Source organism: Acromyrmex echinatior, chromosome 2 (assembly GCF_024713525.1).
Source record: "Acromyrmex echinatior isolate Ae372 chromosome 2, ASM2471352v2, whole genome shotgun sequence".
NCBI classification, from domain to species: Eukaryota; Metazoa; Arthropoda; class Insecta; order Hymenoptera; family Formicidae; genus Acromyrmex; species Acromyrmex echinatior.
The window spans coordinates 13,697,708-13,712,707 of NC_141853.1; the positions used below are offsets into that span (position 1 = coordinate 13,697,708).

Consider the following 15,000-nt stretch of genomic DNA (forward strand, 5'->3'; position numbering starts at 1 on the left):
AGTGAAATCCAGACAACGAAATCAACTACCTGTGGATGCGAGTTAAACGACAGCAACGTGACAACAATCGGGTTTGAAAACATGGATTTCAATTCATTTCTGATTCGATTTTGCGTAGAATTGTGTTTTGTTTCGGTACATCGAAGGGATTCGAGGAAATGTATGTAACATTAACAATTACACAACTAAGAAAACAAATATCTTATTTGTTTTAATTATAAAATACAACGTAATGATTATTAATATTTCAGTGTGAATTTACATATCCAATTCTAAACTGAAATTGAAATAGAAATGTAACAAATTAAATAGACAAGCAATTAATGAGCGTCTTAAAATACTAGAAAGAATTTATTGTCCAAAAAATAGGAATTACCTCTTTTACATTAGAATCAATATATATTTATATTATATCATTTTTTTAATACTTTATCAAATTCAGAAATAGTTGAGAGATTTCGTAACTACAGTATAATATTGCATCACCCGACGATATGAGATTGATTTAAAACGGATAAGTAATCGCGAAGGGTCAGAATGAAAATTAATGGCGTACACAAGACGACGATATGAAATTTCGATACATAATACATAAGCCCCTTATTATACGTCTATTCAATAACCCCGAAAGGGGTAAGCGTAATTGGAAAAGGGCGCGTTGCTATTCAACCGCTCCTCCCGACGCCGACGCCGACGCCGACGCCGACGCCGACGCCGACGCCGACGGCGACGATGAAGAACGAAAACGCTCGTCCTAGCACACATACAGAAATTTCCGCCGATGAACATCGGCACCAGCCTGAAATCAAAATATTTGCATAGCCCCGATTGAGGCATACACAGACCGGGAGCACCGATGGAAAGCAAAATATCAAAGTTTATATCTCGTTACCGGAGGATCTCTTTATAACATCCGGAACGTGATTCGAGGCTTCCACATTGACAACCTTTCAAGTATATATATATATATATCTTAAAAGAGATTATATATGAGAGACAAGAGCGAATGGCGTATCGTCGGCGCGATTCGTATCGCTTACGTTGTGAGTGGGCTGATTTCATTCCCGAGGTTGCACAATCTCACCCCGATTCGTGTACCCCCGTGGAGTCGAGTGGCCAAATCAGAATCTAAATCAGAACCTCGTAAATTATTCGTCGCACGCATACGTCTTGCTCGACGTTAACTTACCAGTGGGCATGTTGGAGAGAGAGAGAGAGAGAGAGAGAGAGAGAGAGAGAGAGGGGGGGGGGAGGAAGAGAGAGATGCCGTGAGAGGGGAGTTTCGCTTCGTTTGTAAATGTTGTATCTACAGAGCATTGATGGCGTCTGTTTGGATCAAGCCAGCGCGGGCGTGCAAGTTTTTCATTCGTGTTTGTTCGTACACAATAACTTGGTCTGGGTTTCTCGAGATCGGCATAGTACGTCAATGTTCCGCTATCCAGTGCATGTTTCTGCCGTTCCTTTGACCCGCGAATAACACACAGGAGAAGTGCAGGCGATCATCATTAATGCGCTTCACTGTAGCATGGAGAAGGGTTTAGGGTAAATATCCTACCCTACGTGACTGAGCTCGCTCGCGTTCGTGGAAATAATTCAAGCACCTCGACGTGGCCCCGATACTTTACGATAAGCTGGACTAATTAATAACGATTTCGCGTAATCGGTGTCGCAAGGTGAAAAGCGAGGCTACGTAAACGCTAAAGGCTTATCTGCTCTCTGTAGGCGTATCGTTTGGTAATAGATTATCATTGATGGCTTCCCCGTTTGAAGCTCGTCGCAAAGCAAAATTTTAACAGAAAATTACGCAATAACGAGAGAGAGAGAGAGAGAGAGAGAAATGCTATCGCGCTGATATTATGCAAAAGATAATCACACGATAATTCCATAAAATGGAAATAATTCTTTATCATAAAAGAGAGGTTTAAATTATAGCGCTAAATTTTCTGTTATATATTCAAGATGAAAACCGACGGGTTTTCGTAGGCTACATCACATCTAAGTGTTAAGCCTAAATGTAAGTAATTTTAACATAAAATAAATTTGAAAGCAAAAGTATGTGGAAACGTAATCTTGTTTCGCAAATTAATTTATAATTTTTATAGGTTGGACAAACATCTTTCCGATATTCTTTAACTTCTTTCAATAGTTATAATAAAAAAATAATTGAGACCGTATCTGTATATGTATTACAGTAGTAACATTTATATAGTAATTAAAAAAAAACTGATTTGCCACTTCGGTTTCAGTCAACTGTAATTTAATTAAAAAGTATAATTGCATATTCTCCTAATCCAGATCTTTTCAACGGTGAATTTGAGGCAGGAAAACAGGATCAAAATAGTCGAAAGGCTTCACCATGTGAAGCACGAACGAGAATTCTAGGTCATCCTATGTAACATCCTTCTATTTCTCCACGAGAAAGTTCCAATTAGCAAATATTATTCGCGAGAGAAATTCCCAATTCTCTTTATCGAGTTCAAATATCGAGGCTCCCTTGTGTTTAACCGTGTCGATAAAGCAGGGTTGAGAAGTGGGGGATGCACAGAAACTAATTTCCACAGAGGGGGATGGTAGGGAAGGAGAATGGATCGTGGTAGGAATCGTATATGGCAGGAGCTGTATTTTTATCCTCCAGAAAATAAGAACGTATCCCTCATCTCATTTATCTCTATTCTCTTGCCTAAAACTAGCTTCCTTCTCATCATCATCCTCCGAATCTCCTTCGGAGGAATGGCTGATCTGAATTTAGCGTTACATTTGTACAGTCAGTTTATTATAGACATTACCGTTGCATAAAAATCTAGAGGGTGAAACCTTTTACGAGGCTGAAAACATTCTCCGCCCTATCGTATGGTTTTTTTTTTTTTTTTTTTTTCTTTGGGGCGGAATCGCATTTCACAACGCGTGTAATACGAGCATTACGCGGCATATTGAAGTTTCTGCCCCTTTCCCGAATCGTTTGCGCAGCCATGGACCCACCCGCGCGAGCTCGAGTATCGAAATTCCAGCCGCGCGCCCCACCCCGAAAAAGGAATTCCCTTGTCACGGCGCCGGGCATCCGCGGAGCGTGCATCGGGCGTAGAAATTCAGGAGGGTCGAAAGACGTCTATCTCGTCTCTCCTCCGTTGGCGTGGGTCAGTAGACGAGATATTCCGACGACGAGAAGGGAAACGGGAGCGGGAAAAGGGACGGGGAGAAGGGGTAGAAAGGCCAGTGGGATATTCGATAGCGAGGGCATGGATCGCGCGCGCGGCGTGGCTTGTCTTGTGCGGAGTGCCGAGTGACGCGGCTGGTGCCACCCTAACGTGGCACGTGGGGTGCTACCAGGTGTTGCCTAGACATCGGGTCGATGCTGAACGCAGGCGCATGTGCGATTCTCCTTCCCCTCTCAACCCCTTTCGTCTCTCCTCTCCTCTCCTCTCCTCTCCTCTCCTCTTCCTCTCGTGCTCCGCGTGCTCTGCCGCTCTATCGCCCTATCGCTTTCCTCCCTACATTCGTGCCGCCGCCACCCTCGTTTTTGCACGAGGGGAGATACATCCCTGTACAGTATCACCCCGACGTACGCCACCCTTGCACTACCACCACCCTCATCGTCACTGTACTACGTACTACTACCACCGTTGTCGGCGACAACAAGTAGACGACGTATATCGCCTTGGTATCGCTACTATGCAGCCAATCTTCCGTAGGAATTACCATCTACCCTTCTCCCCTCTCCTGCCCCCTCCCTCTTTCTCTCTCTCTCTCTCTCTCTCTCTCTCTCTCTCTCAAGAGAGAAAGAAAAAGAGAGAAGAAAAGAGTTTACACGCTCATCGTAACGCCAGGAACGAGACTCAGAAACGTGGAACCCTGACCAGCTGTTCTCCCCTCCGATTTTTGCAGGAATCCCGGGACATGCGTTTATGAATGTGTGCGTCTATGCGTATGTATGTTACGCTGGATGTGGTATGGTGCGATAAACAGCAGCAGAGTTTGCGAGGAAAAGATTTACAGATAGCTTAGTGCTCACGTTGTGTAGCGTAAGAGGTCGATGACCGGATGGAGAGCCTTTGCCGGAAATCTCATCCCGACTAAACCATCCCTGAAAAGTTCGTCGCGCGCGCCGCGGTAATCGCGTTTCTATTTATTCAGACATACTCTTATTCGCAATTATATATTATTGTAAATTGCAGAGGGTTGTAAATAGAGAAGTAATAAAAATTGTAGAGATTATTATCGATTCCTTCTGAGCAACAAACTTGTAATTTAGTGAATTTGTTAAAATAATTATTAAAAAATATTGAATAATTGCTAAGTAAAATGTAAAACCGTGTAGAATTGAATGCATAAAATAAAATGCATCATTTTTTTTTTACTTAACATTGTTACTTAACATTGTTATTTTAGGAACTGTGACGAATATATATCGAACGTATAAGAATAACTTCAACTTTCCACTCTTATTCTAAATAAATGCAAGCGTAGTGAAGACTACAACGTATTGTAACTGCGGCTTCCTATTTTACATTTTTCCAATCTCCTTTTTAAATCAGGCCGGGCGACCCAGTCTACATAGCGAGCTCCAAATACGTAGTGTAACATAAATTCAACTTTACGCAAAGTATGGTGCCGCGTGTGTACGTACTAAGAATACGAAATCACCGTTTATGTAGACAAAGCAAAATATTGCGGTTCCGATATATATAGTTACGCTGCAATTGCATACATCACCATTTTTCTTTTTTTTTCATTTAAATATATCTTCATTTTTAATAAATTTAAATTTCTACCTGAAATATTTCTATACAAATCTTATTTCCCGCACATTTATTTTATAATAAAAATTTTTGTCAATCTAAAGTTTTTGCTTGATTTTGAATTTTTTTCATAAGAACATCAAATGAGATTGTTTCGTAACCTTTTAAACATCATTTATCTTTATAATTTAAATCTCAAATGAAAATTTTATTAGCGAAAGAAAGAAAGAAAATATAAATCATCTAAAAATTTAAGAATAGTATAGTATTATATACATTTAGAAAACGAACCTAATTAATAAAAAGTAAATCAATGCTCAATAAAATAAATTAAAATAATCTGTTAAAGGGCTCAGAGCACAAGCAGGATGTACTTCGCTATTGTTATAAATAAACAAAACATGACACAAGCCTAATCCTTATTAAAAATTTTTCGATCTTTTATAATAATTTGAAAATTATAGATACATTTTCTGCTTAATTCAAGAAATTGATGTAAATTTTCCTTCTGTGAAAAATATTTCTAAGCGTTTATGAGAATGCGTCGATTAACAACTGCGATACTGTGCAAAGAATTCGTGTCCTACGCCACTGATAACAGTAACACACACTCATTCCCGTGCCACGCGTTCGTATCATATACGCACAACCACAAAGAGCAACCTGCAGGAATCGAGGACCGACATCAGCACTCTCGAGGGGTAGCTGTGCAACCCCTCATACGAGACCAGCAGCAGCAGCAGCAGCAGCAGCAGCAACATCGGCGGCAGCGGCGGCGGCAGCAGCGCCATCCTTTGAATCCGTCGAATAGGGGAGGCCGCAACGGTGGGATGCCGGGGGTGTTGCTGACTAGTCGAGCCTGCAGTGAGTGACGAGGACAACCCCTGTGAGCGTGACAGAGGTGGTGGGTGCCGCGGAGAAGGGATAAAAGGCCGAGGGGATGGTAACGCGGAGCGGCAGCGCCACCGACTAAACAGTCGCACCCCGTCGTCGCCGTCGTATTCGAGGCCATCCCCTGTCACTGGCGAGAGCCGCGACAGGGAGCGACCGGAAGAGTAACGGACAGACGGACGGACGGACGGGCGGACGGACAGACAGACGGACGATCCTCAGTCAGTCAGTCAGTCAGTCAGTCAGTCAGTCAGTCAGTCGGTCCACTCGGCAAGTCTCGGGGCGCAAGAGGAGAACCACCCCCTCCCGGATACACACACGCATATACACAGTCACACGAATATACACATATACACGCGTGCATACATTACATAGGTATAATATTTACTCATTATACGAGCGCAAATCACGTCAAGTCTCGGTCTCCAGTAAGTAAGGGTCTCCTCGACCACCCACTCGAGCGGACGCAGAAAACTAAACGCGAAGGACTCGCAAGGATCGTAAGCCGCGCTGGCAAGCTGGCATGGTGGCGGTGGTGCATCCGTTTAAGGAGCCGCCCTCGCCGCGCCGATGACGAGGCTGCAAGTGCCACACCAGCGTGTACCACGTAGGACGAAGGCGAAGCCGGCCAGCGAGCGGCCACCCAACCGAGACGGTCTCCTCATCCACCGGTTCGACGGGCCACAGTCACAGACGGCCGGGCCGGGTGACGGACGGGCGCGACGTAGGCGTCGACGTCGCGTAGACGACGACGACGACGACGACGACGACGACGACGTCGACGACGACGTCGTCCGCGGAGCAGTAGGTAAAGTAGCCGACGGTGACAGACGCGTCGTCGTAATCGCGGCTGTCGAGCGTGACGACGTCGGTGGTGCGGTTGCTGGTGCTGCGGTTGTTGGTGTTGAGCGTGTCGGTGTTGGTGTACCGCGTGGGTGTCCCGTTCCGAGGTCGAGGCCGCCGTTTCTGCTGACCGGACCACACGGACTACGACGGCCATCACCATCGCCAGCTCCTGGTGTCGGCGGCCTTGAAACAACGGATCCGTGTTATCATAATTATGCCACGCTGTCTCATGGCGAAGAAGTGGAAGTGGAATCAGTGGCAGGCACGCGTGGACGATCAGCAGAACGAGCAGAAGGACGCGACGCCACTCGGAGCCGCCCTGCAGGAACAACAACAGGCGCAACATCACGCTCTACATCATACCGCGGATGCGATGGAGAAACGGCCGCACGGCAGGCATGAACCTGAGGACGAGGAAATCGACGTGGTCGGAGACGTCGATAATCATCAGGTCGATCATCAGCAGACCTGCTGGGGACCGCACAGTCCCACGGCGGGGGCTACGGCCCCCAGTCCACCACCCCTCAACGCTTCCGGCGCTCTTTACTATCACGGTAAGTGGGACTCGTGAAAGCTTTCTTCCTTCCCACTTTATACTGCGGCAATGCGGTGACTCGCTCGCTTTTACATGACATATCGCTTGCGGGAATATAAGTTAGACGCGCCACGCCCAAAACCAAGGGGTTTTCTTTTCAAGAATATTCGTAAGAGATCTGCGAGGGAAGGGGATTCGAGGATCGTCTTTTTTTTGTTCTCCACTCATTTTTTTCGAGAAGGCCGCTGCTTCGAGATGACACAATAGAATCCAATCATACGTCGAGCATGCAGGCTGACACACCCGTCTATTACGAGTCCGCGTGCGCTATAGTCAGATTGCGGTAGCTGTTTAAATGCGCCATAATTAAGATAGCACGATGGTCCGTCGGAAATGCGGAAAGATAGCCCGTTGAAGGTCATCAAATCGTGCGCGATTGCGCGAGCGTTTTCGCGACCTGTGGGAAACCGCCCGCAAAGTCGGCCATGTGTCTGCATACAATACATGCGTACATGGCGACACACCCGTTTGTAGATCGTTGATCGCGTCGACGAGCATTCAGCAGCATCCTTAACATTGAATCACGGACTCAATATATGTATTATTAGACCAGCTATTTCGCGTATTGCATTTATTGAGTTCTCAATCAGATGGGGTGGGAACTGATTGCGTTGACGTCGGTGGTTGTTGTGTAACCGACCATATCCAGAACGGTCGAATTGCTTTTGTGACGTAGATGCCGATGAGAATACGCCTATGATATCCAGATTATGGTCAAGAGGACTACTTTTCGGAAAGCTTATTTTGTATTTATACTTTACGCAGTAACACTGCGTGAATTTTATATAGGTATATATACGTAAATTACGTAATCGTACTAAATGTGTGAAAGATTGTTCCTAACTATCATTAATTTTTTTCGTATTACATAATTTCAAATCATTCAATAACTGCAAGATTAAAAAAAATATAAAAATCTTGAGAAAGACATAAATACTCCTAAATGTTTTATTAAATTTTTTATTTTATTAAATGTTTCGTTTAATTAAATTTCATTTAATTTTAAATAATTGCAAAACTTAAAAAACTTAAGAAAGATATTTCTTTTCGCTAAATGTTTTATTTCATTAAATTTTTCATTTAATAAGATAAAAAATTTCATAGAAATTTAGGAAATGTCTTTCAAATTTTTTAAATATATTTTTTTAATTTTAAATAATCTAAAAGTATGTAATACAAAAAAAATTAGTATTTAAAAACCATCTTTCGCACATTTATAATAGTACGGATCACGTAATTATGTAGAATTTTTTATGTTTTTTCGTATTAAATCATTTTAATATACAATATTATCATATACACGTAAAAAATACTTCGAAGAAACTTTACTATCAAATTTAAAAAAAAAAGGTAGCAAAATTTTTTTCCTATCATTTAGGATTTATTATTAAGATATTATTTAATAACATAAATATCATAAAATATTATAATAAATTATTGTGAATTTATATTCGTATTATAAATTCATATGTGTGCTACCTGCATGAATTTATTTTATAAAAATAGGGCATAAAAAATTTTGCGTCATTCAGTCAATCGCTGATGCTTTAAAGCTAACGCCTATAAGTATTCTTGAAAGCCAAGACTACAGAGTAACGACCTCTTTTTTTATCTCATTTATGCAGCTTATAGACAGTGCAGTGCGCACGTGCTCGTACAATGGCGCAAATGACGCTGTTATGTAACAAGTGTTCTCTGCGTGTCGCTATGTGTGCCACGATGTGTGACTATGATTGAATTTTGTCAATCAATTTCCTCAACGTTGAATTTAAGATTATGCAAGACTTATTACAATGTTCGCTATAGGAGATGTATTCAAGTTTGATTTTTTTCAATGAATCCTAAAAGTAATTGTTTTTAATTATAAATAATTAATAGAAATTTTCAAATCTGAACAATATTTTATAACAACTTTTGTTTCGTAGATACAATAAAGAATTTTGTGTTCGCTGTTGTACAAACTTCATTATAATTGTTAATGCTTAAAAGATATATTTATATGCCTGCATATATTTACAAATATTAAATAAAAGAGTGATAAGGAAAATAAAAAATTTATCTATTGTCGCAGAAATTAAATTTCTAACAGGATGATAAAATACTCACGTAAGAAAAGCGTAAGGACTCACGACTATTAACAGGTTTCATCGTCCTTGACTTTCATTGTGCGATTAATGACTTGTTTTTACTTATTGGATAATATAATATGTTATATAATACGATTTTGTCATATTTTTTATTATTTCTGTGAAGTAAAGCCGAGGATAATGATATTTTTTACAACAAAGAATATCTTAGAGAAAAATTATATTATTAATCTTTTTGTAATTTTTTTCGTGAATTTATAATTTAATTAAAAAGTCTAAACAGTTCGTTAAAGTTATATCCATAAACTCAAAATTTATTACTAAGATTCTGTTGTAGATATTTGTTATTTTTAAAATTTGTGTATCACAAATGAGTTCATTTATCACAAATATATGGAAAACGCTATATTCGATCTTCGTGTTTAATAATACTTTTTGAGAATTTATACAATTTTTAATTCAAGCAAACTGTGCGCCGATTATTTGTCCAATTTGAAATACCTAAACCTAAACTGAAATTGGAGTAGTATAATATTATAAATTAAATTGAGCAATGTAATATTATTGATGCTAATAAACATCTTTAAAACACTGAATAATTTCAGAGTTTTTTACTCATTTGTGTAATATTTCATCGATCGATTTTTATTTATTGTTCACATACTTGTGTTTTATATTTATTAAACATAATACAATAAATATTCTAATATTTTAGTTATTACATTATAATATATTAAACATCTATGATGAATATCTCAGTAGAATAGAAAAGAAATTTTTTTATTATTTACTTGAAGCGTGTGAATTTTTGTCAAAAGCTTCAATTTTTTATTTATATTAAATTCCTTTAATGTAATTCATCATATAAATATCATTAGATGCTTATTTTCTCTCTAGATGCGAGAATAAACAATATCACAAATAATTCAATTATACAGAAGTCTTATATTAATTTGTTTAATTATGTAGATAGTTTAATAGATCAAGTATAATTATTTATACTTGCTGTTTGTTTTGCGCATACAGGATCGATAAAGATCAGAGGCGATAAACCGACAGGAATGTGCGGAATGTTCATTCAAGGTATATAAATATGCTTTATGGGCTATATCTGTGATCTGTGATAGATAACGTAGATATAGAATATCCATTTAGAAGTCATAGATAATCCATGCCACTTTATACATCGCTCTCTCTCTCTCTCTCTTTCTCTCTACATAATTTCATTGTTATATAATTTTTAAATGTAAGATGTTAAATTAGATAGAGTCACAATTTACATCTCAATATCGATATAAATGTAATGTAATCAAATACTTTGAGTAAAAGGCTATACTCTTCGATTTATTAAAAGCACATCTTTTTCATTTTTATTCCAAGGATGATACCACCGTGAAAATAGTAAAGTTCGAAAATAGTGAATCCGTAAATGATAGTTTTTCGAAAAAAATGTTGATTAATCGAAGACTTAAACAAGTATACTATAGTCAATAATATCTTAATCAAGTATGTTATACCTACGCCAATAAATAAATATAATAATAATGACCTCTAAGAACAGAACTTATAGATTAAATTCTTTTCTTTTCTTTTTTTTCTATGTCTCTTACAAAGATTTTCTTTTTTAAATCCACTTATACATCTGCAAATAAACAAATGCGATCGATAATTGTCAAAATAACAAAACATGTAAATTACAGTAATAACAAACTGTAAGAACCTATTAATTTTTAATAACACTATCGCGTTTTATCATCTATCAATCTTTGGCTTGAGGAAAGAAAAAGAAAATCGGATCGAAAGGAAAAGCTCGGCGTTAATGTTAAACGCAACGGAGATTTTTATCGGTCTTTAAAAGGGCCTAGAATCAACGGACTTGTGGGAGCGCGTACGGAACGTTCATTCGCCGTTATTGATTCCCCCGCCGTCTCTATACAACCCTCCTGCACACCCCGTTCACCCTTCTCTCCTTCTCTGCCCATCGCACAACTGCGCTCCTTCTGTCGTTGATGAAATGCACTTGCAGACACGGCCGTTCTCCTTTACCTCTATGTTGACTTCCCTTTATTTCAGCCAATAATAGGTACGCGCCAACTGATCGATCGCGCGTGCAGCACACTTTTCTGATTTATCGCAAGTGCCGCCTTCTCCTAAGACCCTCGCGAGGGTCCGTCGAAGGGAAAAATAGCACATTGCTGAAACAATTCGGCAGAGGCGCACGTGATCTTATTCCTTGTCGAAAATTAAAGCAGTTTTCTCTTTAAAAAATGTCAAAATATGAGGTTCATCAGACACAACTGATGGAGAAAGAAAATATTTGGACAAATTATGCTTGAAATGATGCAATAATTTTATTTTTCAGTTCATTCTTCATAAATTTTAAATAAGAAGTTGGAAGAGGAAAAGAAGGAACGTATAGTCGTTAATTATTCAATCTTTTTTAAAAAAATGGAAAAAAAATATCACAAATTTTCATTAAAGAATATTTTTCGTTAAAGCATATCTCAATAAGAGACCATTTTAGCTTTCAACGAGACAAAACATTGTTTCGTTCGTTAAATATGCTTATTATCAATTTCTATAATAATAAAGCAATGGTTATATGCTAGCCTAAAAATAATAAATTTAATTTAATTAATCATTGTTAAAAAAGCAGTAAATATCCTAAAAATAAATTTTGTCGGGAGAAAGCTGTTGCACGAATTCTTCGTAATTAAATTTCCTATTTAATAAAAATTAATTGTTAGCTGTTACTGTCAATTTCAACTTTAAAATATACTATATAATAAACTTTTTGTATTTTATAACGTAAATATATATTTCTTTTTACCTGTAATGTACGGTATTTATGCATAATATTTTTCTGCATAATTATTTAAGCTCAAAGAAAAATTGAATTTCTTTTCTGTAACAATGATCAATTTAACTGAGATTGTTGAGACATTTATATTGAAGATACATATAGAAACGGTCATTAGTTGTTCCCTGCGTAATGGTGTCTTCACTGCTCACGGCATGGACTTTCATATTACGTAACCCACTGGACGGCACGCGTATCGATTTCATGGCGCAAACGTCGAAAGTCGCTCATTGCGTGCTCTATTGCATTGTCATGAGCAATAAAAGAAATGTGAACAGAATTTAAACGGCATCAATAACTAATAACAAAGTATCATTCTGATAAAAAGAATTGTAACAGTGATTTAGATTTAATTTAGAACAAATATACGAGTTTATCAAAAACATTGACAAATCTCAAAAATATATGTATTATTGTTACTCCACTAATCATTGAGGTACAATAATAACATCATGTTATATCATTTTCTTTTTCCTTTTTAATTGCAATAAGTAATAGATAAGAAGATAATGCAAAGAATTAAAATTGAACTGCGATTAGATGGATAAAGTTTAATTACGTAAAATTCTTTGTATGAAATTGTAACTGACATTAAACAATATAGTTGTACAATGTCAAATGAAAGAAAATGCTTGCTCATAATATCATTGGCGAAAGTTTAGAAAATGTAAGTTCGAGAAAAAGTCGCTTTAGTTTTGTGCATACGGATTTCAACATTTTAATAGATTTCTTCAGTAAATAAAAGAATAAGCATAATAAAAAAAAACTTTAGATACCTAGGAAGAGAAAATTCTTGATAGTTAACGCGTGAGCTGGTCTTTTAATTATGACAACTTAATGGTTCTCGTATAAAGGTGCTACAAAGTAAAGTGAAAGATGACGTTGTTAGACACGCCGTTTGCAATTCCGCCTGAATTCTTCCCGATTGCCTATCCGTTTATGAACAACGAGTTATGAGTTTCGCTCTTCGTCCCCTGGACAACCCTGAGCAACAGCGAGCGACGCGCAACAGATACACCCCGCGTTATTATACCCTCATATAGTTCACGTGCCGCGCTACCACTAGCGCACCCGACTCCTGCACTCCCGACTTTTTTTTCGTCCCCTTCATACCCGTTAATGACCGTATATGGTGGAAACAGCTGGCGCGCAGGAAATGAAACGCCACGCAACTCGTGAGTGATTCACGAACTCGAATATTCATGCCGTCGAGAACGAGTGAGATGTTATATAGTACGTACCTACGTGCATGCACCGCACTTTCGTTACCCTTTCGTTGTTGTATCACTTGGATGTTTCATTGAAAAAAATTCTCAAGGGGATATTACAAATTGGATAGCAGCTGCTATTTCCATTGTGAAGATTTTGAGCATTTAGCATAGCGTTAAATATGTACGTATTCCCATGTTACGTTTGGACGTACGAATTACAGGAATAAATTAAATTTGGATTCACACGGATATCTTGACGATAAATTCTCTGAGAAAATACATAGTAAATTAATGGCAATATTTTAGACTTGGATCGCTGATGATGTATCTCGACTTCTCGTTAATTAGTAGTAGTTTAGCATACACATAAATCAGACGCAGAACGTGCTGGAATGCTTATTCCTTCTTCGCAAAAGACGTATAAGAATAAATCACCGCTATATTTAAGCGGAAATAGTATCCCTAATGATTTGGACGGTATCTGTGACAAACGATTTTCAGCTTGACAAAAAATGCCTTTAGCGTAATCAAATACAGGATAGAGCGGGACTATTCCGTTAGTTTCAATCTCAAAGTAACATAAAATTTGCGGCAGCAAATAATACCTCTTTGCAACGACGTGCTTGCAGCTACCTTACACAATCATAATTGTTTGTTGAGAATACAAGTAGAGAATACAAGTAGAGATCTTCAAATGTTCAATATGTGCTATTCAGAAAAATAAACATTATCGCAAAAAATAAACGAAAGAGACCTGCTCCATTCTACGCTCTAGTCTGTGTGTCTATAGATTGATTCATTTTTTCCCCTCTTGCAGGTTATACGCACGAGGCGTGGATTAATCACGAGGAGCCGCCAAAATACGCAACGTTACGCTCCGCGGCGGAGTTAGCGCGTCCTGTGGTACCATCACCACCGCCTCCAGTCGCACAGCAAGACTTACCGATTTCGGTGCTGACTGGACCGGGTCTGCATCAAACGCCGTCGCATCAGGCGACGGTCATCGCTACAAATCCGTCATCATCATCATCATCGTCCTCATCTTCAACGTCATCATCTGCCGCATCATCGCTATGCCTGCCGCCGCGAAAGAGCCTCTCCATGTCCTTCACCAGCACTGGGACTGCGCTCTCCTTACCGCCGAAAAAGAAGGACATCTACCGTCCTTACAGCCTACAATCGATCTCGGAGATACGCACGTCCGCCGAGGAGGATCTATCGGCCGCGCAGGCCATTCTAGATCTTAGCGCGTCGCCCGCCGCACCCACGCATTCCGTTTTTATTCACACCCTGTCGCCACCACCGCCACCGCCACCGCCACCACCACCTCCAGCCGCCGCTGCCGCTGTTGCTGTTGCTGCAGCGCCGAATGTGCCCGCGTCGCAACAGCAACAGCAACAAGAACAACAACAACAGGAACAACAGGAACCACAACAACAACAACCATCACAATTACAACCAGCGCCAACGACCGGTATACAGTCTATACCGGTTTCCGTGCTCGTGCCGGTGCCTAGCTCGCAGACCAATCAGCTACGCCAACAGGAGCAAACGCCACCGCAGCCGCAGTCGCCTGCGACCGCGGAAGCCACCGGCGGAAACTGCAACGTCGGCAGGGACAGGTAAGTCTCGGACGCTTCAACGATGTAACTCCCTTCCATCTTTTCCCTAACAGTAATTTACTCTATTATTTGTAGAAAACGTAATGTAAAATGTAGAGATTACGATGTAGACTCTATATCCAATGTAAATAATTTTTACGTTCAATGTTTGA

General features: G+C 39.5%; 2 protein-coding genes across 7 annotated transcripts in view; one reads left to right on the forward strand and one right to left on the reverse strand.

Annotated features, from left to right (window-relative positions):
* LOC105151827 (uncharacterized) overlaps positions 1-15,000 on the reverse strand; it is a 67,222-nt gene that overhangs the window by 6,141 nt on the left and 46,081 nt on the right. For 2 of the 5 annotated variants that reach the window (XM_011065759.2, XM_087402498.1), the window contains exon 1: positions 5,400-5,527. The exons of 2 other annotated variants lie outside the window; for them this stretch is intronic. In XM_011065759.2, the coding sequence (XP_011064061.2) occupies positions 5,400-5,527 (128 nt within the window). Of the gene's footprint in view, positions 1-5,204; positions 5,528-15,000 lie in introns of those variants that run through there. One more of the 5 variants, XR_015544021.1, reaches the window with a different exon arrangement.
* Positions 6,685-15,000, forward strand: part of scrt (scratch) — a 28,267-nt gene continuing 19,951 nt past the window's right edge. For both annotated transcript variants that reach the window (XM_087402482.1, XM_087402483.1), the window contains exons 1-2: positions 6,685-7,027; positions 14,044-14,848. In XM_087402482.1, the coding sequence (XP_087258608.1) occupies positions 6,688-7,027; positions 14,044-14,848 (1,145 nt within the window). In that variant the 5' untranslated portion in view covers positions 6,685-6,687. The remainder of the gene's footprint in view (positions 7,028-14,043; positions 14,849-15,000) is intronic.